Raw genomic sequence first — 19,948 nt, 5'->3', positions numbered from 1 at the left:
TTAACATTAACCACTTGTTATTGTCATAATTATTTTTTTAATAATTTGTTTGATAAATTTATTTACAGGAATTATTTTCCGGAGAATTATCTCCTAGATTCATTGTTCAGAACGTATGCTTTTAAAGTAACAATCACTTATTATATCCTTCATGATGTTTCGATAATTTCTTCACAGATTTTTGTATCCGAATGCAACGACTGCACATTTAAATGATTTCTTATATAAAGCTCTCAGATAGCATCTAGTACAAAATAAAATGCTAAAAAAATAACTAATGAGAAAATAAACTCCCAACAGAATCGATTGACCTTAAGAGTTGATGTATTCACCCTATAATTGATCAAATTCTAAATAGTTTGACCGAACAGTTTTTTATAATAAAGTACATATAAATATGTGCAATATTATTTACATCCAACGCGCTTTGATGAAATAAATATCAAAGGTATTTCGGAAAAAGCTTTGGGTATTTTGTGATGAAAGTATACAGTTTCAAATTATGAATTTTCTTCATTTGCCTGTGACAGTCAGAAATGGAAATTCCATCACCTATATTTAGTGTTGTCAAATACCTGCAAGATAAAGGGATGTCTTTCCTTAGACTAAATTATGAGGTTTAGGTTATTTTTTGGAAAAAGCGCCTAAATCAATGTTTTCGACAACACTATTTGTGTTGATGAAGACTGAGTGTGGAGTCTATTAAAATAAGATAACTCAAGATAATAACAATAACTCCGAGTACAATGTCAGGTATAATCAATGCTTAATAATATTTGCCTAGGAAATTCTTCGAAACTATAAATACTATGCACATTAATAAACTTACTTTAATGTGAATATATTTTAGCATTATCATTTACTCAAGTAAATTCTGAAAAACGTTTAGTAAATTTTAAACTACAGGCCGATGGTAAATATCGGATAAGATAGGGCATTATTATTGATGCCCTTTGAGAGAGAATTGTTGCAAATTGAAAAAGAATAAATTCTTGCTTAATTACGCTAAAATTTGATGTTAATACAAAATTTACTAATTTTGAATTATATATGTATTAGAATTTAAGGAGACTATATAACCTAATGTTATTTTTATTTATTTTTTCTTTTTTTTTAAAATTCATTTTTAGTCATTTTTTGACATTTCATTTTATTTTTTTTGATCGACTAAATCCGGTCCGGTCCTACATCGATGTCGGTTTTAAATTAAAAAAATTTAACTCATAGCACGAGATCTTTCTATTCGGAGAGGCTTATGGTTTGCGCTCTTAACTTATTAAAATTTAGTTGAAATTTATATATAAATTAAAATTTAATTTTATATTTTATCTAATTGTATAATTTTAAATCTCATTTATTAAAAAAATTTATTTTATGTTTTTTTACAAAACCAATGTTATTTATTTAAAACCAACATAATGTTCTTAAATAAATTGAAAAAATAATATATTAAGGAAGATTATAATATTTCATTCGTTATCACGCCAGAAATTGCACATGCAATTTCATCACTCACAAAGGGGTTGAACGTGCACCACGTATTTTCATTAATATATGAATCCCATACATGATGTCTACCCGTTTTATTATAGTGGACAGTACCACTATGTAGCCTGCTAATAGTGTAGAAGGAAGGAATTTAAATATTGGTTATATATTATTTCGTTTCCTGTGAAATAGTGGTATCTGTAGAAAATATGCAATCATAATATAATGTACCTGACTATCCAATTTGTTTATTTTTCCTCATATATTTTTTATGAGTAATTTTTCTTATTCTCTAAAGGAGGAAGAAATTTTGTATGTTGAGTCGTTTGTTCTGGTTACAGTAAACGGCCCTAAGTATATTTATTATCATTCAAATGATATTTCATTATTATTATTGGCCACATTATCATTATCATCATTCTTTTCATTTATTTCTATTAGTCTGTATTATCATCTTTTTATTATCATCCATGTTATTTATTCATTCTCATTAGTTTCATCGTCATCATTATTTTAATTAGACATTGATCGTAAAGTTTTAGAATAAAATCACTTTATTCTGAGATCCCAGAGATTCAAATTATAATTTATTTTATAAAAGAAGAGAGAACATTAGATATTTTTAAAACCTTCCCCTGATTTATATGAAAAATTATGCCTCAGTCTGGCCTGGATCTTTAAAATAACTAACCCTGAAAACTAATTAAAACTTTTTTACAAAGTTAAACAGCAATAATTGCTTTGCCCTAATTCCAGAGATATTTCAATCATTGTTTTCTTTAAGAGAAGAAAAAGACGAAATAAATTTTTTATCTTTTTTTAAAGGTTTTAGGCCTGTACATGCACAAATTCAATAAATATACTTGATTTACTACATTTAAAATTATTTTTAACATTTAAAACTTTTTTAAAAATTTAAAAAATATTTTTATTATTAATAAATAAAAAATAGTCACACTAATTGATCCAGATTATTTTAATATTTACAAAAATGAAACACTGGAATAGAAATAATTTCCTGAAAACTTAATTGAATGGAAAATAAAATATTCTCATACCTCTTATTTGGAGCAAATATTTAATTGATTTTATGAAGTATATAAAATAAATATATACTTCAATCAATATTAGGCCAATTTTTAAAAATATTTTTTGAGTTAACATTTAAAACTTTTAAAAAATAAATGAATTAATATATTTATTTTTATTATTGATAAATTAACAATGAAAAATAGTAACATTAATTTATCCAAGTTATAAATCAAATTTAAAATAATTCTCTGAGATGCTCATTCCTAAATATGGATAAAGTTTAATTAAAGAATATAATATGTATACTAAAAAATGTGTTTTTAATAATTAATGCAAATTATATTAGTAGAAATAATATCATTTATGTTTAAAAAATCTTGTATGATGAAGCTTAATTATTTATAATAATAATTAAGTTATGTATTGGTAATTAATTTGTTTATTATCCTTATAATAGAAAATATTTACTTGTATTTAGAAGAAGAGAATAAATAAAATTTATCTGATTTTGATGAGCTATTTTGAGGCCTCCAAAATATTCTATTTTGTGAACAGTGATGGGTAATAGAGGAAAACCTCCGTTAAAAAAAACATGCTACTTGTTTTGAAGATTTAATTTTCATGCAATGCGTATGCCTTCAAGAAAAACCCATTATAATATTTAAAATTGCTTATAATTCATATTTAAAAAAAAAGTATATAAAATTTAAAAAACAAATACTATTAAAAACAATCATCTTACATGGGATGAAGCTGATGTATAGCCTTATGAATAGCAAGGAGTAGTATGTTTCTAGAAAAAGCCTACACGAGGTTTATCAATAAGTTTACGAATGTGAGAACCTAGTTCCTTAAAAAAGTATAAAGCGCGATTCCCAAAGGTTGTTAAGGTAGTCGAAACTATCGTCGAATGAATATGTAATCTTGAGAAATTTCTGGGAGTTCGCAGTTTGATTAGTGGGAGCCATTGGTTCAAATAAAATCAGATCACGACATAAAGGTTCTAGAATCAACGGAATTTGAACTGACCTCAAAGCTCTTAGAATGATCGAATTATAAAATTTTTTCTTCTCACCTTGTAGGTATAATTTGCTGAAGATATCTGCTATATATTTTTATTTATGCTTAATACATATAAGAACAATTTTCTGAGTCATAACATAATCTTAAAAATATTCCAAAAGGAATTATCAAATATAATATAAAAAAATGATAAATAAGAATAATTTAATTGGTTATGTTATGTTATTTTCGAAAAACCGGAATGAACTAATATAAATTTGTTATATTTTCAAAGCTAAAAACCCACTCGGAACTGTACCGTTATATTTAAATAATTAATATACTCAATTTTTATTAGGTTTTATAATTAAATCAAGAAATTTAACTGATTTTCTTTATTTTTTACTTGCTTCTTATTTAAAAAATATTTTATTAGATTATTAGTGGTAATTAAAAATATATACTAACAGATAACCCTTCACGAATGACGGGTGAATTAGAATTTTCTTTTTTATTTGATGACGGGTGAATCAGAATTTCTTCTTAATTTTATGTACCTTTAAGAGGTGATTCAGAAAATTTCTGTTATTTAGATATAAAATGTTAGCAAAATAATATATTAATTTTTTCCTACATTTTCTTAACATTTATATTTGAAATTTATTATCAAAATTTTTTAAACTCGTTAGGTGAGGATTTGCATATATTATACTCAATTTTTTATTGACATACAGTTCTCACCTAGCAGAATTGAATTCAAAATATATTCTTTTATCTACCTAAATATTATTTTTTAAATTTGTATTTAGCTGATATACCAAACTCACCTTTTCCAGGAAGCCTCAAAATTATATTCTCATTCTTTCAAGTATATAATATAATGTACAATATATTAGTTTGGAAACCAACCCTTATACCCTATCTGAAAAGATCAAATACATTTTAAAATATTATTTTTCGTATCCCCATATTAGCCTTTTTTTAAATTAGGCCGCGTTTTGGGATAATATTTATGAGACTTGTTTAAAAAATTTGGGCTGGTTTTGTATACCACATACTATCTAATATCTATTCATAAAATATCAATTATTTTTAAATTCAGAGCTCTTTTACCGATTTTAGCTGAATTTTCCGAATATTTTGCCAAAGCAAATGACATCGAAATTAAGGTTTAAAGGACCTATAATATTGAAAAAGATTATTTATTATTTTATTACCTAGTAAAAGTATTCTGGTAAATGTAATAATGATTAACTACCCTAAGTATACTGATTAATAGTGAATGTTAATGTACGTTCGTGAATGTAGTCCTTATTTTAATAACAAAACCGCAGAGTTAAATTGATAATCTGTAGAGCATTTATAATAGCTTTACGCGAATTAGCCCGAATTATAATTTTCTGAAATGTCATAAAGAAATATATCCAATTTTAGGAATGCCTCATGGACACACTCGAATATTTTACTAAAGTCAAATTACTACAAGAAGTAAATAAATATTTTATTATTTATTTAGTTCTTTCCTTTTCCCTCTATAAATCAAAAATAATTAAGAATTTGGCAGATAGCGTTAACAGATGTATGTTCAAATATGGGACCTATTTTATTAACAGGTAAAACATGATCTTTATAAATATAGTCCTTTTTTAATTCATTTTTTTAAAAGTCATTAATTTTCTCATTAGCGAGATCAAGCCCCTCCACGAAAATAAGAAATGTTTTGACAAATTGAGCGACGATCTGGATGTTGCCTTGATCAAAAATTCTCAAATATCTCGATCTAAAGTTATCTTATTAAAATTTTATAATTATTTGGTGGTGTATTATTATTTTTTTAAGAAGTAGCTTTTGTTTTTGGTTAAGTGACGTCGTAACACAACTGAACAAATGTTTTTATAATTAATTATGGAAATCTTGATTACCACTAATAATAAATAATATCCAGTCTCCATTATGATAACTAAATAAAAATGAATGAATAACACGTTTCTTTTAAAAAAATTTAATTTAACCAACGAAACACGGATACTTACAAATTAAATTTCTTAAATTGTAATTAATTAAACAATGTGTTTCAGGGACTTAATTTTTTCTTACCTTTAAAAGGAACAAAAGGAAGTGAGATATCTAAACCAAATATATTTATTAGCTACAAGTCAGTTTGTAGGATCAAAGATTAAAATTGTTAAAAAGTGGGACTACACAAGGCAAACGCTATCACATGCAGAGCTGCATATGTTATTTTTACGAAAACAATAAAAACAAAGATTATTAAGTGATATATAAATGATGCTTGAAATATTAAAAAATTACACAAAAATAATAATAATTGGGAATTTTTTTAAAAATTTTTATATAAAACTCCTTTTTTTACAAGTAATAAACCATTTATAAATAAATCTTTACCAATTAATATATTTTTTTAAATTAAAATGTTCAACATTGATAATATTTTATCTAATAATGCCAATAAAAGTATAAGGAACTCACTATTATTTAATACTCAAAATATTCAAATGAAATCATATCAGTTTGATAATTCATTTTTATCCAATTTTTTGATATATTTTCGCAATCTCCTATAAGAGGTAATGATTCCAATGAAGATAAAAAACATAGCTAACAATACTGATATGTCTATCTTTTTAGTAAATAAATTAGGACAGGAAACCTTTCCTGAACTTATAAGGGGTCAATTAGCAGCTTGTATCCAAATTTTCTTAAAGGGAGTAGGCACTAGAGGTCTGCATTGGGCGGGTTTTTGGACTATAAGCCCGCACCCAATGTTTTTAAAAAATTAACCAGCCCGCCCAGCTTGCCCATAGTTTTTAAAAAAATATGCCCGCCCGCCCACCCATTAGTTTAAATTTCCTTACCCGCCCGCTCGCTCATTAGTCTAAAATTTTTTACCCGCCCACCCAATGTTTATAAATTTTTTTAACCCAATCCTGCTATTATAAAATTTAATTATGGCCATTCTTTGTTCTAAAAACCTTCCAGCAATGCAAATCCTCGTTCAGAAGAAGGCAGGAATTGTATTTTTCTGCTAATCTTGATAGCTTTGGAAAATCTCTTGCCGTTTCCACCAAAGTAGTTATAAATATACCAAAAAAGTTTATTTATTTTAAGAAAAAAGATTTTATGATACCAAAATTTTTAATATCCAAAAAAGTTCATAGGAACAATTTTTTATTAAATGATTTAAATGTTTTTAACCCGCCCGCCCATTATTTAAATTTCTTAACCCACCCGCCCATAGTTTAAAATTTATTTCCAACCCGCCAGCCCCTTCTTAAAATTTTTTTTGCCCGCTCACTTAGATGGGCGGGAGGCCGAAATCTTGCCAATGCAGACCTCTAGTAGGCACCTAAGTGGGATAGGCTAAATTTAGCGGTTACTAGTTAAATTTTTAGATGAAATAGGGTAAAATATATTCCTGTAAAAATTTATTAATACTTTTATTATAGATATATTTAATTGTACATACATATATTGCTAAAAATTAACCATATCTATATATTGCATTACAATACAACTCATTGAGTAATCTAAGAAACTATTATTTTCTGTTTTATTTTTTAATGAATTTAAAAGGAGACCTATCAACTAACTTAATTTTTCAAGTCCGGAACAAATTTTTTTTAATTTGTCCCTAAAAGCCTGACCCGAAATAAAAATAAATTTTAGTTGTCCCGACCGAAATTTATTTAAATATAGAAAAATTTAATTTTATTCTTGCAAGAATTATAAAATATATCAATTTATTTGACAAAATGTAATATAAGAATTTAAGCCGACCCTGTCCGGCCGAAATTTTTTTAAATAGAACCCAAAGCCGTGATTTGCAGATACTGTTAATCTTTATTTCTTATAATTTAATGAATTTCATAAATTAATTATAAAATAAAAAATAATATTTATGAATTATATCTGCTTTTTTCAATAAATGTATACTACAATATTATGTGTGGTATCGGCTGATACTGTGTTATCATCGGTGGTAACGGCTAGAAAAGTCGGATCATGCATTTTTACTAAAATATGTCAATTGCATATTTAAATTATATTATGTTGGGCGCATAGCAACGATTCTCCATTTTAATTATGTTAGTTAGGTAATCATTTTGGTCACTTAAAATATTTTTTATAAATTATCACCCATCTTTCCTCAAGTGTTTCTGCTGAGATGGATTATGATTCAGGTTTAGGAGAGAAGTATGATCACTTACCTAATTCAAATTTGGAATACTTGCTTGCTACTTTAAATTTCAAATTTTAATATATAAGTTTTAATATATTTTTTAAACGTTTTTAATATTTGAAATTGTAAATAAAATAAAATTGACATTTTAAAAAATAGATTATAAATATTTTTTGCTGTTATATTATTATTATTTAATAATTATTCATTTTTTTAATTAATAATTTTATTTGAATAAAATTTTGATGAAAATATGATTTTATGTTCCGCAATAATGGGAGCGTGAACTGGCTTCTTGGGGTTTTAAAAAATTTACATTTTTTGAAATTATAATTTTTAATTTTAAGACTATGGAATCGGAAGAAAGTTGCAAAATCTTGAAAGCTCATAGATCCTATTTCGGCCACACGGTTTTAGATTACTCCTTTCACGTATGTTTTTCCTTAATTAATTTTCTTATATTTATTGAATGCCGGACAAGCTATTTCTTTCTATCTAAGGAATTTGTGTTCAAGATATTTGGGTCTTAATACCATGTCGATTGCCTTAAAAATTCTAAAAATACCAATTAATATAAAATATAGATCAACAAATTTGCTCAATCAAAAAGACTTGCAATCATAAATTTGGTAATTTATTTAATATCTATACATTTATTTATAAATAAATATCAATATGTTTTAGTCCTATTCATTTATCCACTTAGTTGTAGATTTACTTATTTCAATTTTAGGTGCTATCTTTAATTAAAGGCCACGAAACCTTTTTCGAGAGCGGTCATCAACTTTTACGGAAAAATAGCTCCAATACAACTCCAATCGATTTGCAGCACTTAGAAGAATTGGTAATTAATTTATTTTTTAAAATTAAATATCAAATACTTATTTAAGGCACCCGGTTTCTTAACAAAAAAATGCCAATAGCATCTAAGTTCCTAAGTTTTCTTTATTGGGTAAATATAAAATGGTTACCTATGCCTTTGAAGCGATAAATTTCGAAAACATAATTTTTTTACTAATTTAAAATGACTACCAGTGTGTTTGAACATCAATTTATAAAAAAAAATTTATAAAATGACTTCCAATGTATTTGCGCGATTAGCGTACATTAGATATAGGAAAAGGCATGATGTGGCCATTTGGCAATGAGGGTCTTGGTAATTTCATGCTTTCATAGTATCATTTCAAAGTATTTGCGCGATTAGCGATAGGCTAAGGCATTATGTAGCTATTTGACAATGAAAATGACATTATAACCATTAATTTTAAAAAAAATTGTAAGCTAATAATTTAAAATAATGACTATAATTAGAATTTTTTAGAAAAAATGTATTTAAGAAAAGTGTAAAACCAAGATTATTTAAAAAAAATGTAAACCTGCGAGAAACCTTAAAAAAAAGAGCGTAAAGCCGTCCAATAAGAGTTATGGGAGAAACCGCTCAAAAGTCCCTTTCCCTTCCTTAAGAAAATTATTGATGCGCTGATGTTAGATACAAATAAAGGCCTTAAGTGAACTATGGATAAAACATAAATCATACAATTTCATTGTTTACTTCTTTCGCAAGGGCTATTCCTTTTTGGTTTATTATGTAAAATAATTTTAAGATATAATTTTTTTGGGTTTTCAATATTTTAAATAAGAAATCTTAATTCAAAACAGTTTATTATATATAACAAGATGGATTAGCCTTGTAATTTATTCCATATTAACTTATATAATTTAAAACATCGCACCTCAAACTGAAATATATTTAAAATAAATGATTGCTTATGCGCTGGTATGACCAATAAAAAATACACTAGAACTTAGATCTATTAAAATAGATTTTAGAAGAACATGTGAACGGAACGGGAACATGGTTTAAAAAAATTATTTGGAATATATTCCTGCTTACGGAGCTTTTCAAATATAAAAATCTGAAGAACAGGAACTGAACATTTTTAATTTAACCCTTTCATTCACGCTAGGCCTTCATAAACTACATGTAAAATATATTTATTTCATTTTTACATGTTTAAAACATTGATTTTTTTTATAAAATAAATAGATGATGTTTATTTAATATTTTTTTTAAAAAAATCTCGTTAAAAACGGATATTTTAAAAATTCATATTTCTAAAAATATTTAATTTGTTATTGTTACATTTTGTACATATATTATTTCAACGTTGTTGATATATATATATATAACTCGTTATTTTTATATATAATGCATCCTATTTTTAAAATTATTGGGTTCCAATGAATCCCACTATACAGAATGCCGTTAACTTATGAAAGCAGATTATATTGATGAATCCTTTGCCTCAGAAGACAATATGCCTCTTGTAACTTTATTATATATTCCCACATATTGGAAATATGATTAGTGAAGGTCACGGTCCGGTCTTTGGTCCGGACCGATACCCTCGGACCGGACCACCGCCCTTAAGAAAAAGATCAGACCGTGGTCCTAAATAAAAAGGTCCTGGACCGATCTTTTTATTTGTTTAACAAACATATTTTTTTAAATCTAATTTAATTTGTTTTATCATTTTATTAAATATAAGAGTATTATATAAACAATATAAAATTAATTATGAATAATATAATAATTAATACAAATATTTAATTTAAATAAATCTAATGTCTTTGTTTGTAGAACTGCCATGGAAGGAATTAGAAGAGATTTAATGGAGGCGGTAGATCTATTCCATTCTTTAACCAAGAGTCCAAACACATCAAAGCTTGTATTGTTTTGTTTGAAAACCTGTTCCTTTTTTTAGTGACAAGATCTCCTGCTTTCGAAAATATTTGTTCACAAGGGACAGATGTTGCTTGAATTGCTAAAAAATTTCTAGCTGCTAATGAGATGACTGGAAATCTACATAATAAACTATATTGACTATTTACAAAATATAAAAGAACTTTTACTATTGGCTTTCCACCATACTAATATGTCATCCTTTAATGAAACAAGAGGTTCATTCAAATAGGTGTGAAGTTCTGATATATTTTCTTCAATGATTTCTGCCGATATACAATCCCTTTCTGAATTTCTTTTTGGGGATAAAATTCTTTTTAAAAACTAAATTCATTGATTTCCTCCTGGCACAAATGTTTGAAAATTAGGATTTAATAAATAAATATTAAAAATATACCTGAGAATCCGTTATTCCTGTATTTTTTTTATTTTCCTTAAATATTTTGAAAATTTGGTCATATACTCAATCTATTAAGAGTATTAGGCATGTAAACTTGTTTTAATCTCGGATCATGTTGAGACATATGATTCATAGAAAATTAATTCTTTGAGATATTTCTGGATTTTAACCAGCATGTTATTAAGAATTTCTTTTCTTGTATTGTTATTATCTTTTTTTAAATTATTTAAAATTTCATTATTTATATTCTCCATATATAACATGGAAATCCCAATTGTAGGATATTTGAATCCTGATATCAAGTGTGGTTTTATAGAAGGGCCTAAGAAAATCTACAGCCTCTTTAAGGTCTTCTTTTTCACACTCAGTAAAGAAAACCCCTTTAAATTGTTTGTAATTCAAAAAAAAGTACTTCTTCTATAGCACCCATGTTCTAAAAATTAAATATTTTTTAAAAATAATTGGATAAAAATGTAAATACCTCATAAATTATATTCATCATTAAATAGGAGCTATTCTATCTAATAGAGATATCAGAAGGGATTTTAAATTTTGTAATACCATTATTTTCACATATTTGTACATATGCTTGATTTATTTTGGGCGATTTATTTATAGAAAAGGCTATGCCTCTTAACTTTTCTAGAATAGTTGTAATGAATGATAAACCTTCCTGAGATATTAGGTTTAGAATATGGGCACAGCATCTGAAGCCTTTAAATTTTCGTTCCATTTAAATATTCTGCAAAATATGCTTTTTAGGATGTTATTGGCATTATCTGTAGTACAGGTCAGTATATTCTCCTCCAATTGATATACATCAATTACTTCTTTTATAGCTAAGGATATTTCTTCAGAAGTATGAGGAAATGGGATATGATTTATATCAAGTAAAATATTTTTAATGTAAAAGAAGAATCAATATCTCCACATATCTGCTGTAAAGCTTATTAAAGAATTATTTTTATTTAAAATATCTTTTAAAGAATTTCTTATTTTCTCAAAATTAGCTGTTTAAAAATTTTTAACTTTGCTTTTAGACCAAATTGTAGCATATTTGATTAAATTATATGTGAAAATAATGGTATTACAAAATTTAAAATCCCTTCTTATATCTCTATTAGATAGAATAGCTCCTATTTAATGATGAATATAATTTATGAGGTATTTACATTTTTATCCAATTATTTTTAAAAAATATTTAATTTTTAGAACATGGGTGCTATAGAAGAAGTACTTTTTTTTGAATTACAAACAATTTAAAGGGGTTTTCTTTACTGAGTGTGAAAAAGAAGACCTTAAAGTGGCTGTAGATTTTCTTAGGCCCTTCTATAAAACCACACTTGATTTATCAGGATCCAAATATCCTACAATTGGGATTTCCATGTTATATATGGAGAATATAAATAATGAAATTTTAAATAATTTAAAAAAAGATAATAACAATACAAGAAAAGAAATTCTTAATAACATGCTGGTTAAAATCCAGAAATATCTCAAAGAATTATTTTCCTATGAATCATATGTCTCAACATGATCCGAGATTAAAACAAGTTTACATGCCTAATACTCTTAATAGATTGAGTATATGACCAAATTTTCAAAATATTTAAGGAAAATAAAAATTATACAGGAATAACGGATTCTCAGGTATATTTTTAATATTTATTTATTAAATCCTAATTTTCAAACATTTGTGCCAGGAGGAAATCAATGAATTTAGTTTTTTAAAAAGAATTTTATCCCCAAAAAGAAATTCAGAAAGGGATTGTATATCGGCAGAAATCATTGAAGAAAATATATCAGAACTTCACACCTATTTGAATGAACCTCTTGTTTCATTAAAGGATGACATATTAGTATGGTGGAAAGCCAATAGTAAAAGTTCTTTTATATTTTGTAAATAGTCAATATAGTTTATTATGTAGATTTCCAGTCATCTCATTAGCAGCTAGAAATTTTTTAGCAATTCAAGCAACATCTGTCCCTTGTGAACAAATATTTTCGAAAGCAGGAGATCTTGTCACTAAAAAAAGGAACAGGTTTTCAAACAAAACAATACAAGCTTTGATGTGTATGGACTCTTGGTTAAAGAATGGAATAGATCTACCGCCTCCATTAAATCCCTCTTCTAATTCCTTCCATGGCAGTTCTACAAACAAAGACATTAGATTTATTTAAATTAAATATTTACATTAATTATTATATTATTCATAATTAATTTTATATTGTTTATATAATACTCTTATATTTAATAAAATGATAAAACAAATTAAATTAGGTTAAAAAAAATGTTACGGTTTGATCTTTTTCTTAAGGGTCGTGGTCCGGTCCGGTCCTAGGATATCAGTCCAGTCCGGACCAAAGACCGGACCGTGACCTTCACTAGTTCAAAGTATGAAACGTTAAAATAAATATTTTTTTCTTTAGTACTTATATTTATTATTATTTTATAGATTTAAATTTGCCAATATTTTTGAAATTGAAATAATTTTTTTAGCGATAAACTTGCTAATAACATACCAGCCTACTGGGATTATTGGAGCATAACAGTGGCGTCGTTAGGGAGGGGGCGCGCAGGGGCTCGAGCACCCTGAAAAATTTGAGTAGCCCTCTAAAGCAAAAAAATTTATTTAAAATGAAATCTTAACCCGTTGAACTTAAAATAAATTTTTTTGATTTGCCCCCTGAACGATTTCTTTTATAATTCTATTAAGTAATATATCAATTTAATTTTATTATTTAAAAAATTAATAAGACTGTCTAAATATTTATTAAATGTACTATTTTAAATATTAGATTAGATTAATACATAAAATTATATTTTCACTATGTCAGCTTGCAATCAAATTTTGTGTTAAAAATAGAATATCAATATCACTCACTAAATATTAATTTAGCATTAACAGTTGAAGCTTAATTGACTATTATTATTTAAATTATTATATAACCATAATTAAATAAATATAATCATTTGGAAAACGGATTCGAACTCAGCGTCAAATTCTGCTCCAAAGCTTGTTTTTATTTTCTTCTCCCATTTTTCTTGTCACCTATTTATATACAGTTGTTTATAAAATATTAGATAAAATGCCACTTTTATAGACGTATTTTACAGTTATATAATATATTACAGTTAATATTATAATAAATTTTATATAAATGCTTTTGATAATAAATATAGTAACAATTGCATTTAAGTATTTAACGCCATCTATTTAGTTTTAAATCATTTAAAAATTAAACATTTTATTATTTATCTTACAATAGATGTAATAAATTTGATATCTTTTCTTCTCTTAGGAAAGCTATTTTTTTCTTTTTCGAAAAACAGTTTTGAGTTAAATTTTTAAATACAAGTATATTTTTGATATTATTCAAACTACTATTTAAGATATAATATACCAACTAGAGGTGGTGCGACAAAAAATCATCTTAATTGTTTCATTATCATTCTGGTCCTATATTTATAGTTACTAAATGATTTATCTTTAACATGGCATCCTTACCATATAAATAACTCATGGCTTCAATATATTTGCATAATTATTTCTTCTAAAGATTTTTAGTGTTTTATTTTATCAATCTATCTAATATAATAAACATTCATATGTGTTTACATCGTGAGTGTCATGACTATGACTGCAAATTAACCAGCATCTTATATTTAATTTAAGATCATTGCTGAAAGCATTTGATTGCATAATAGATGAGTAACAATGATCAACTGTCTAGTCGTATATATCATTAAAAATGGAAGATAATCTTTAAGAAATTTAATATCTCACAATAATTTTCTCGATTACTTATCTAGCTTCCATAACATCTAAGAGATATAATTTTATGATTAGGACTAGTCGTATATATTCTCTTCTTCAAGAATTATTGATTTGGTAAGGCCTACAAATTTTTTCTTATTAGTCCATTCTATAAAACATAGTCTAAAATGGTAACAGAGAGTTATATTAGTTTAACCTTTTGTCAATGTAATGCTAAGAATTATATTATTGCAATGTGGGTTTTAAAAACTATTATCAATTGAGGCATATGTATGAATTAATAAATTTATTTTATCACTTGTAATTCTTTAGACGCAAATTTTTTTTATATCAGCAATCGAAAATATTTTATACTGTAATAAATAGATTTTATATTAAAAAATATTATTTTTAAAAATGTCTTGTATTGTTTTAATAATTTTTATGCTTGTTTATTTTGTATGCATAATATACAAAATATGAAATTCAGAATAATTGTTCAGAGTTAACAAAATTTAAAAAGTATAATATATTAATATAAAACCCGGCCGAAAGCCGAGCATAAGCGGGCCGAAGGCCCGCAAATTGGGGCGTATGGAAGCGAAGCGCCCCATAAGAAATTTTTTAGTTGAGCCCACTGAGATTGTAAAGGCTAGCAACGCCCCTGGAGCATAATGCCCGATTTCTACGAACAATATGTAGCCAAACGAATGCTTTTAAATATGTTTGAATGGCTGCTTATCCATATCCATATAAACTATAGTAATTCAGGGTTTTCCATTCAAAAAAGGACAAGGGTCAATCATAAAAGGAAAAGTGTCAATCAAAAAAGGAAAAGGTTCAATCAAAAAAGGAAAAGGGTAAATCAAAAAAGGAAAATTCCCAAAAGGAAAGGAAAAGTGTCTATCAATAAAGGAAAATTCCCATTCAAAAAAGGAAACTCGTTTAAATTTTTTTCTTGTCAAATTTTTATTTATTTTTGTTATTCCTTCTTATTTTATTTCTAACTTTTTGCGATTTTTACTATATTTTTCTTACTATATCTTTTCTCAATTTTTATTTTTTCTCTTTTTGATAATTTTTTTGTCTTTTTAAAAATAATTTATAAATTTTTGGTTATTTTTTTTCACCTCTCTGCTCCATTTTTTTAAACTATTCTTTACTCTTTTTTTTCCATTATACATAACAATATTTTGACTTTTTATGATTTTTTCTCCTTATATTATAATCTTTTACATACATTTCTAACCTTTTCAATCTCTTTAAGTCATTTTTAATCTATTTTTTTTTGATCTTTTCTCAAATTTTTTCTTCTCATTTTTGCAGAGTTGTTAAACGCTACTTTTAAAAGTGGCGCGCTACCGCTATCGCTATTTGTCAAAAAAAAGTAGCTCTCTATTACCTACTTTTTAAGCTACTTTTTATAAAAAAAATTTACAAACAAATTTTTTATTTTTTGCTTATAATGTTATTGTATAGTAAATATATAAAAATCAACATTTATAAATATTAAAATATAGTTGCTTTTGATTATAAAAAAATTTATGTAATAAAAATAAATATTTATGGTAATTTGTTGCATTTTAATAATAAAATCATTTCAATATTATCATCCCCAAGTCTAGAACGACGATCAGAAAGTATAAGTTTTGCCTTATTAAATAATCTCTCGACACTAGCACTTGAGGGTAAGGGCGTATTTAATCTTATATACATATTTTTAATATAAGATAGATTATCAATAATTTTATTTGCAAGTACATCGTATGTCTGGCATCCTATTATCATTTTGAGGGCTAATGCCACATATCTTCTTTTTAAAGTTCTAGGGTGTAGTCAATGGCCTATGATTCCCAAATAAGCTCAAAAATATTTAATCAGATCAATTTATAAATATAAATAAGTTTTTACCTTCTGTTATGTGTTCAACTATCTCCCGTGGTACATATATATGATATTAAAAAATACCAGACAGAAATAGAAATCCTCGAAACCAAAAAAACTACTGTCAAAAAAAAAAATTATACGAAAAGCAGAAACGAAATATAACTGACAAACTAGAGAAAAACTTAATCAATGCTATAATATATAATTAATTAAACACACTAAAATTACACGAATGATTTCTTTATTAATACTTTCCACACAAAATAAAATCTTCAAAATGTCATATCTATAAAATTAATTAAAACTGCTTTTTCGTAATTTTTTTATTCAAAACTTAATTATTTATTAATATCCTTTTCCTATGTTATATAAACAAAATATATAAAAAAACATCACGTGATTATAATTGACGTGTTATAATATAAGATATGTATTTATAAACTATGATTATATCTAAGTATCCTGAAGATACGACATGCCCACCCTTTATGGGCCCGGCACACCTATATATATATCAAGAAAACAAAAATGTATTCAAAATATATTTAAAAAAAAATCTAATACATATTACACAAACAAAAAAAAATACGAGGGAAAGTTCATTGACTTACTTCAGTCTCCCCGAATATATCCCTATGCTGACATGGCATTTCTTCAAAAATCATCTGTGCCCGATCTAGGCTCTCCAAATGCTGACTCCACTGACGGTTGTACATGCGTGGCCAACGCAGCCACCGCTCGATGCAATATATCGTTCCCAACTGAAATGCCAGATCCCCTTGCGGAAGGTATCGATACTTTACCGTCTTGATCATTCTGCGGAGGTCTACCCATGCTGGCTATGAGTCCTTGAGGAACCGAAGTCGCCACGGGTCCTAACTCGCGATACGCTCGTCTTTTCCCGTCGTTTGGTCCCTGCCATGCATTGTCGGAAACGGTCTCCAAAGGTACCCGGGTTCCCCTTAGGGGTCTGGAACATTGGTGACGTAGGTGTCCCTCGCCCTGACAATTGAAACATCTTTTCCGACGAACTCCTGGGTCAGGTGGTTGGTTTTTATCAGTGGGTCTTGAGCCCAAGATCATGCCATTGTTTTTTTTGATTAACGTGACCTGGAGATAAAAGTCCCCAAGGTCGACCAACCTAGAGGTAGTCTCCATTACGCCGATTTGTGAAAATATTTATGGATAGACCGTTAGATAATGCTCCAATGCTATACGTTGAAACTATGAGGAGATTATTGTTCAGGGATATATATTGCCCTTTTTATTCGAGGTTTTGGGAAAAATGTTGGTAATCATTTTTTTTTAAAACAAAACTTTCACACAAAAAAAAATTAAATGAATAATGCTAATGTTTTTTTTTTAAAACAAAACTTTCACACAAAAATTAAATGAATAATGCTAATGTTTTTTTTTTAAAACAAAACTTTCACACAAAAATTAAATGAATAATGGTAATGTTTTTCTTTAAAAAAAATGAATTCACAAACAAATAAATTAATTAATGCAAAAAAAAATTACCGATTATGTATTTACAACTTTTACAACACTGACTAATTTACCAATAAAATAACAATCAATGATTGTGTTACGAAACATAAACACATTTTAAATCTATTCCTATTTCCTTTTAAGGTCTTCCAAACATACACGGGCCATTACATTATAAACAAGAGAAAGGGGGGAAGAAAAAAAAAATAACTCAAACAAAAAAACTTTTTAATTTTTTTTACAAATATCTTCCCAGTACCAAATAACTCAAACACGCCGCACGTGCTAACCAAAAAAAACTTTTTAATTTCTCTTTTTTTTACAAATATCTTCCCAGTACCAATACTAATGTTCAACAGCCGTGATTTATCCTATAAGGCTATGAACAAAAATGTATTACAACTTTTCTATCTCTTTTCCCTTTAACAATAATTACACTATACTCACGAAATGAATTACAACTTTTCTATCTCTTTTCCTTTTTACAATAATTACACTACCACAATTTCAATCTCTTTTCCTTTTTTATTACCGACACCCGGAACATTAAACCAGTTTAACTTACCATTACATATACATACATATACTTTAATTTCTCGTAATATTACCGGGATAATCTCTTTATTCAATTTCTCGCTTTCACATAAACATTTTTATCACCTCTCTAAGATGAGCCCCTCTCCTATTTGATCCCTTTAACCTCCCATTCCCACGTACAATACATTACCCCAAATCTTCATTTATCACATAACTACATTATATATCGGCTCGGCGACGAGTCTAATCCTTCGGGATGCACCTTCATTTTATTTATGTATATATTTTCATATTTGTATTGTCATCTAAGCTACCTCTGGTCTACTCCCGGGGTCGTATATGATCGTTGTGGCGCATAACTGTACCGCCCATTTACAATTGAACCAAATTCAACTTTGAACCTCTGTTCTCCCCAACAATGCCTATGGCCCATTTCCTGCCCCTCCCGTCAAACAGACGAGTCCATACCTTTTCTCCAACTCCAAATTTAATTTTTCGGTCCTCCAGAATTCCCCTCTCGTGACTCTCTGCCCTTAGAAAATCTAGGGGAACCCTAGACCACCTGCCCAAAAACAATTCAGTAGGTGTCACTCCCTCCTTATTCCTGGAATTGAGGTAATACAACTGGGCCAAATACGCTCTGTCCCCGTGATTGCCGGCCTTCCTTATCCAATTCTTAACAATTGCTACCATCCTCTCAGCTTTACCATTTGAGCTGGGATGATAGGGCGGGGTCAAAATGTGTTTAATCCTAGACTCCTTACAAAACTGCTTGAAATTTTCGCTAACAAAGGCAGGTCCTCCACCAGATACAATTGTATCAGGTAATCCGAACCTTGCCATTAATGCCTTCACTTTCCGTACAACAATTTTCGTGGTATACCCATGTACCTCCTCGTACTCTATCCATTTCGAATACGAATCTACCACTAAAAAATACGACCTTTTATCTAAATCGAAAAAATCAACGTGTAAACGTTCCCATGGTTTCCTCGACATGGGCCATATCTGACCCACTTCCTTTCGGGGCATCGCCGTGCACGAATTACCCGGCTCACATTTCTTTGTGATATTTTCAATATCCTTTCCCATACCCAGCCACCAAACATACTCACGAGCCCACGATTTCATCTTTCCTTGACTTGATGTCCAGCATGTAACAAATTTAAAATTTTACCCCGTAATTTGAACTGAATTACGGCTCGATTACCCCTCATTAGGCAATCATCCACCACAGACAATTCCTCTTCCACCTTTTTAAAAACTTTACAATCATCTTCCCAAGGCTTTTTCCGCATTAAACATAATTTAATCCTCAACTTAAGATCCTCCCAATTGGTAGGACTCCCTCTGAGCATATGCGAAAGCGAACAAACCAGGGCCTTCTCAATGTCCCCGACCTTGTCCTC

The 19,948-nt window shown here is 27.6% G+C and overlaps 1 protein-coding gene across 5 annotated transcripts in view; it reads left to right on the top strand.

Annotated features, from left to right (window-relative positions):
- The window catches only part of LOC135930975 (arf-GAP with coiled-coil, ANK repeat and PH domain-containing protein 1-like), an 89,460-nt gene that overhangs the window by 21,657 nt on the left and 47,855 nt on the right, over positions 1-19,948 (top strand). For 4 of the 5 annotated variants that reach the window (XM_065467795.1, XM_065467794.1, XM_065467796.1 and 1 more), the window contains exons 3-10: positions 4,332-4,390; positions 4,625-4,691; positions 4,957-5,010; positions 5,077-5,135; positions 5,208-5,307; positions 8,071-8,154; positions 8,308-8,352; positions 8,457-8,567. In XM_065467795.1, the coding sequence (XP_065323867.1) occupies positions 4,332-4,390; positions 4,625-4,691; positions 4,957-5,010; positions 5,077-5,135; positions 5,208-5,307; positions 8,071-8,154; positions 8,308-8,352; positions 8,457-8,567 (579 nt within the window). Of the gene's footprint in view, positions 1-4,331; positions 4,391-4,624; positions 4,692-4,956; positions 5,011-5,076; positions 5,136-5,188; positions 5,308-8,070; positions 8,155-8,307; positions 8,353-8,456; positions 8,568-19,948 lie in introns of all 5 variants that reach the window. The other variant, XM_065467798.1, reaches the window with a different exon arrangement.

Source organism: Gordionus sp. m RMFG-2023, chromosome 1 (assembly GCF_954871325.1).
Source record: "Gordionus sp. m RMFG-2023 chromosome 1, tfGorSpeb1-WG-v2, whole genome shotgun sequence".
In the NCBI taxonomy this organism is placed as follows: Eukaryota; Metazoa; Nematomorpha; class Gordioida; order Chordodea; family Parachordodidae; genus Gordionus; species Gordionus sp. m RMFG-2023.
The sequence above is the reverse complement of the archived record's forward strand: the minus strand, read 5'-3'. Positions and strand labels throughout refer to the sequence as shown.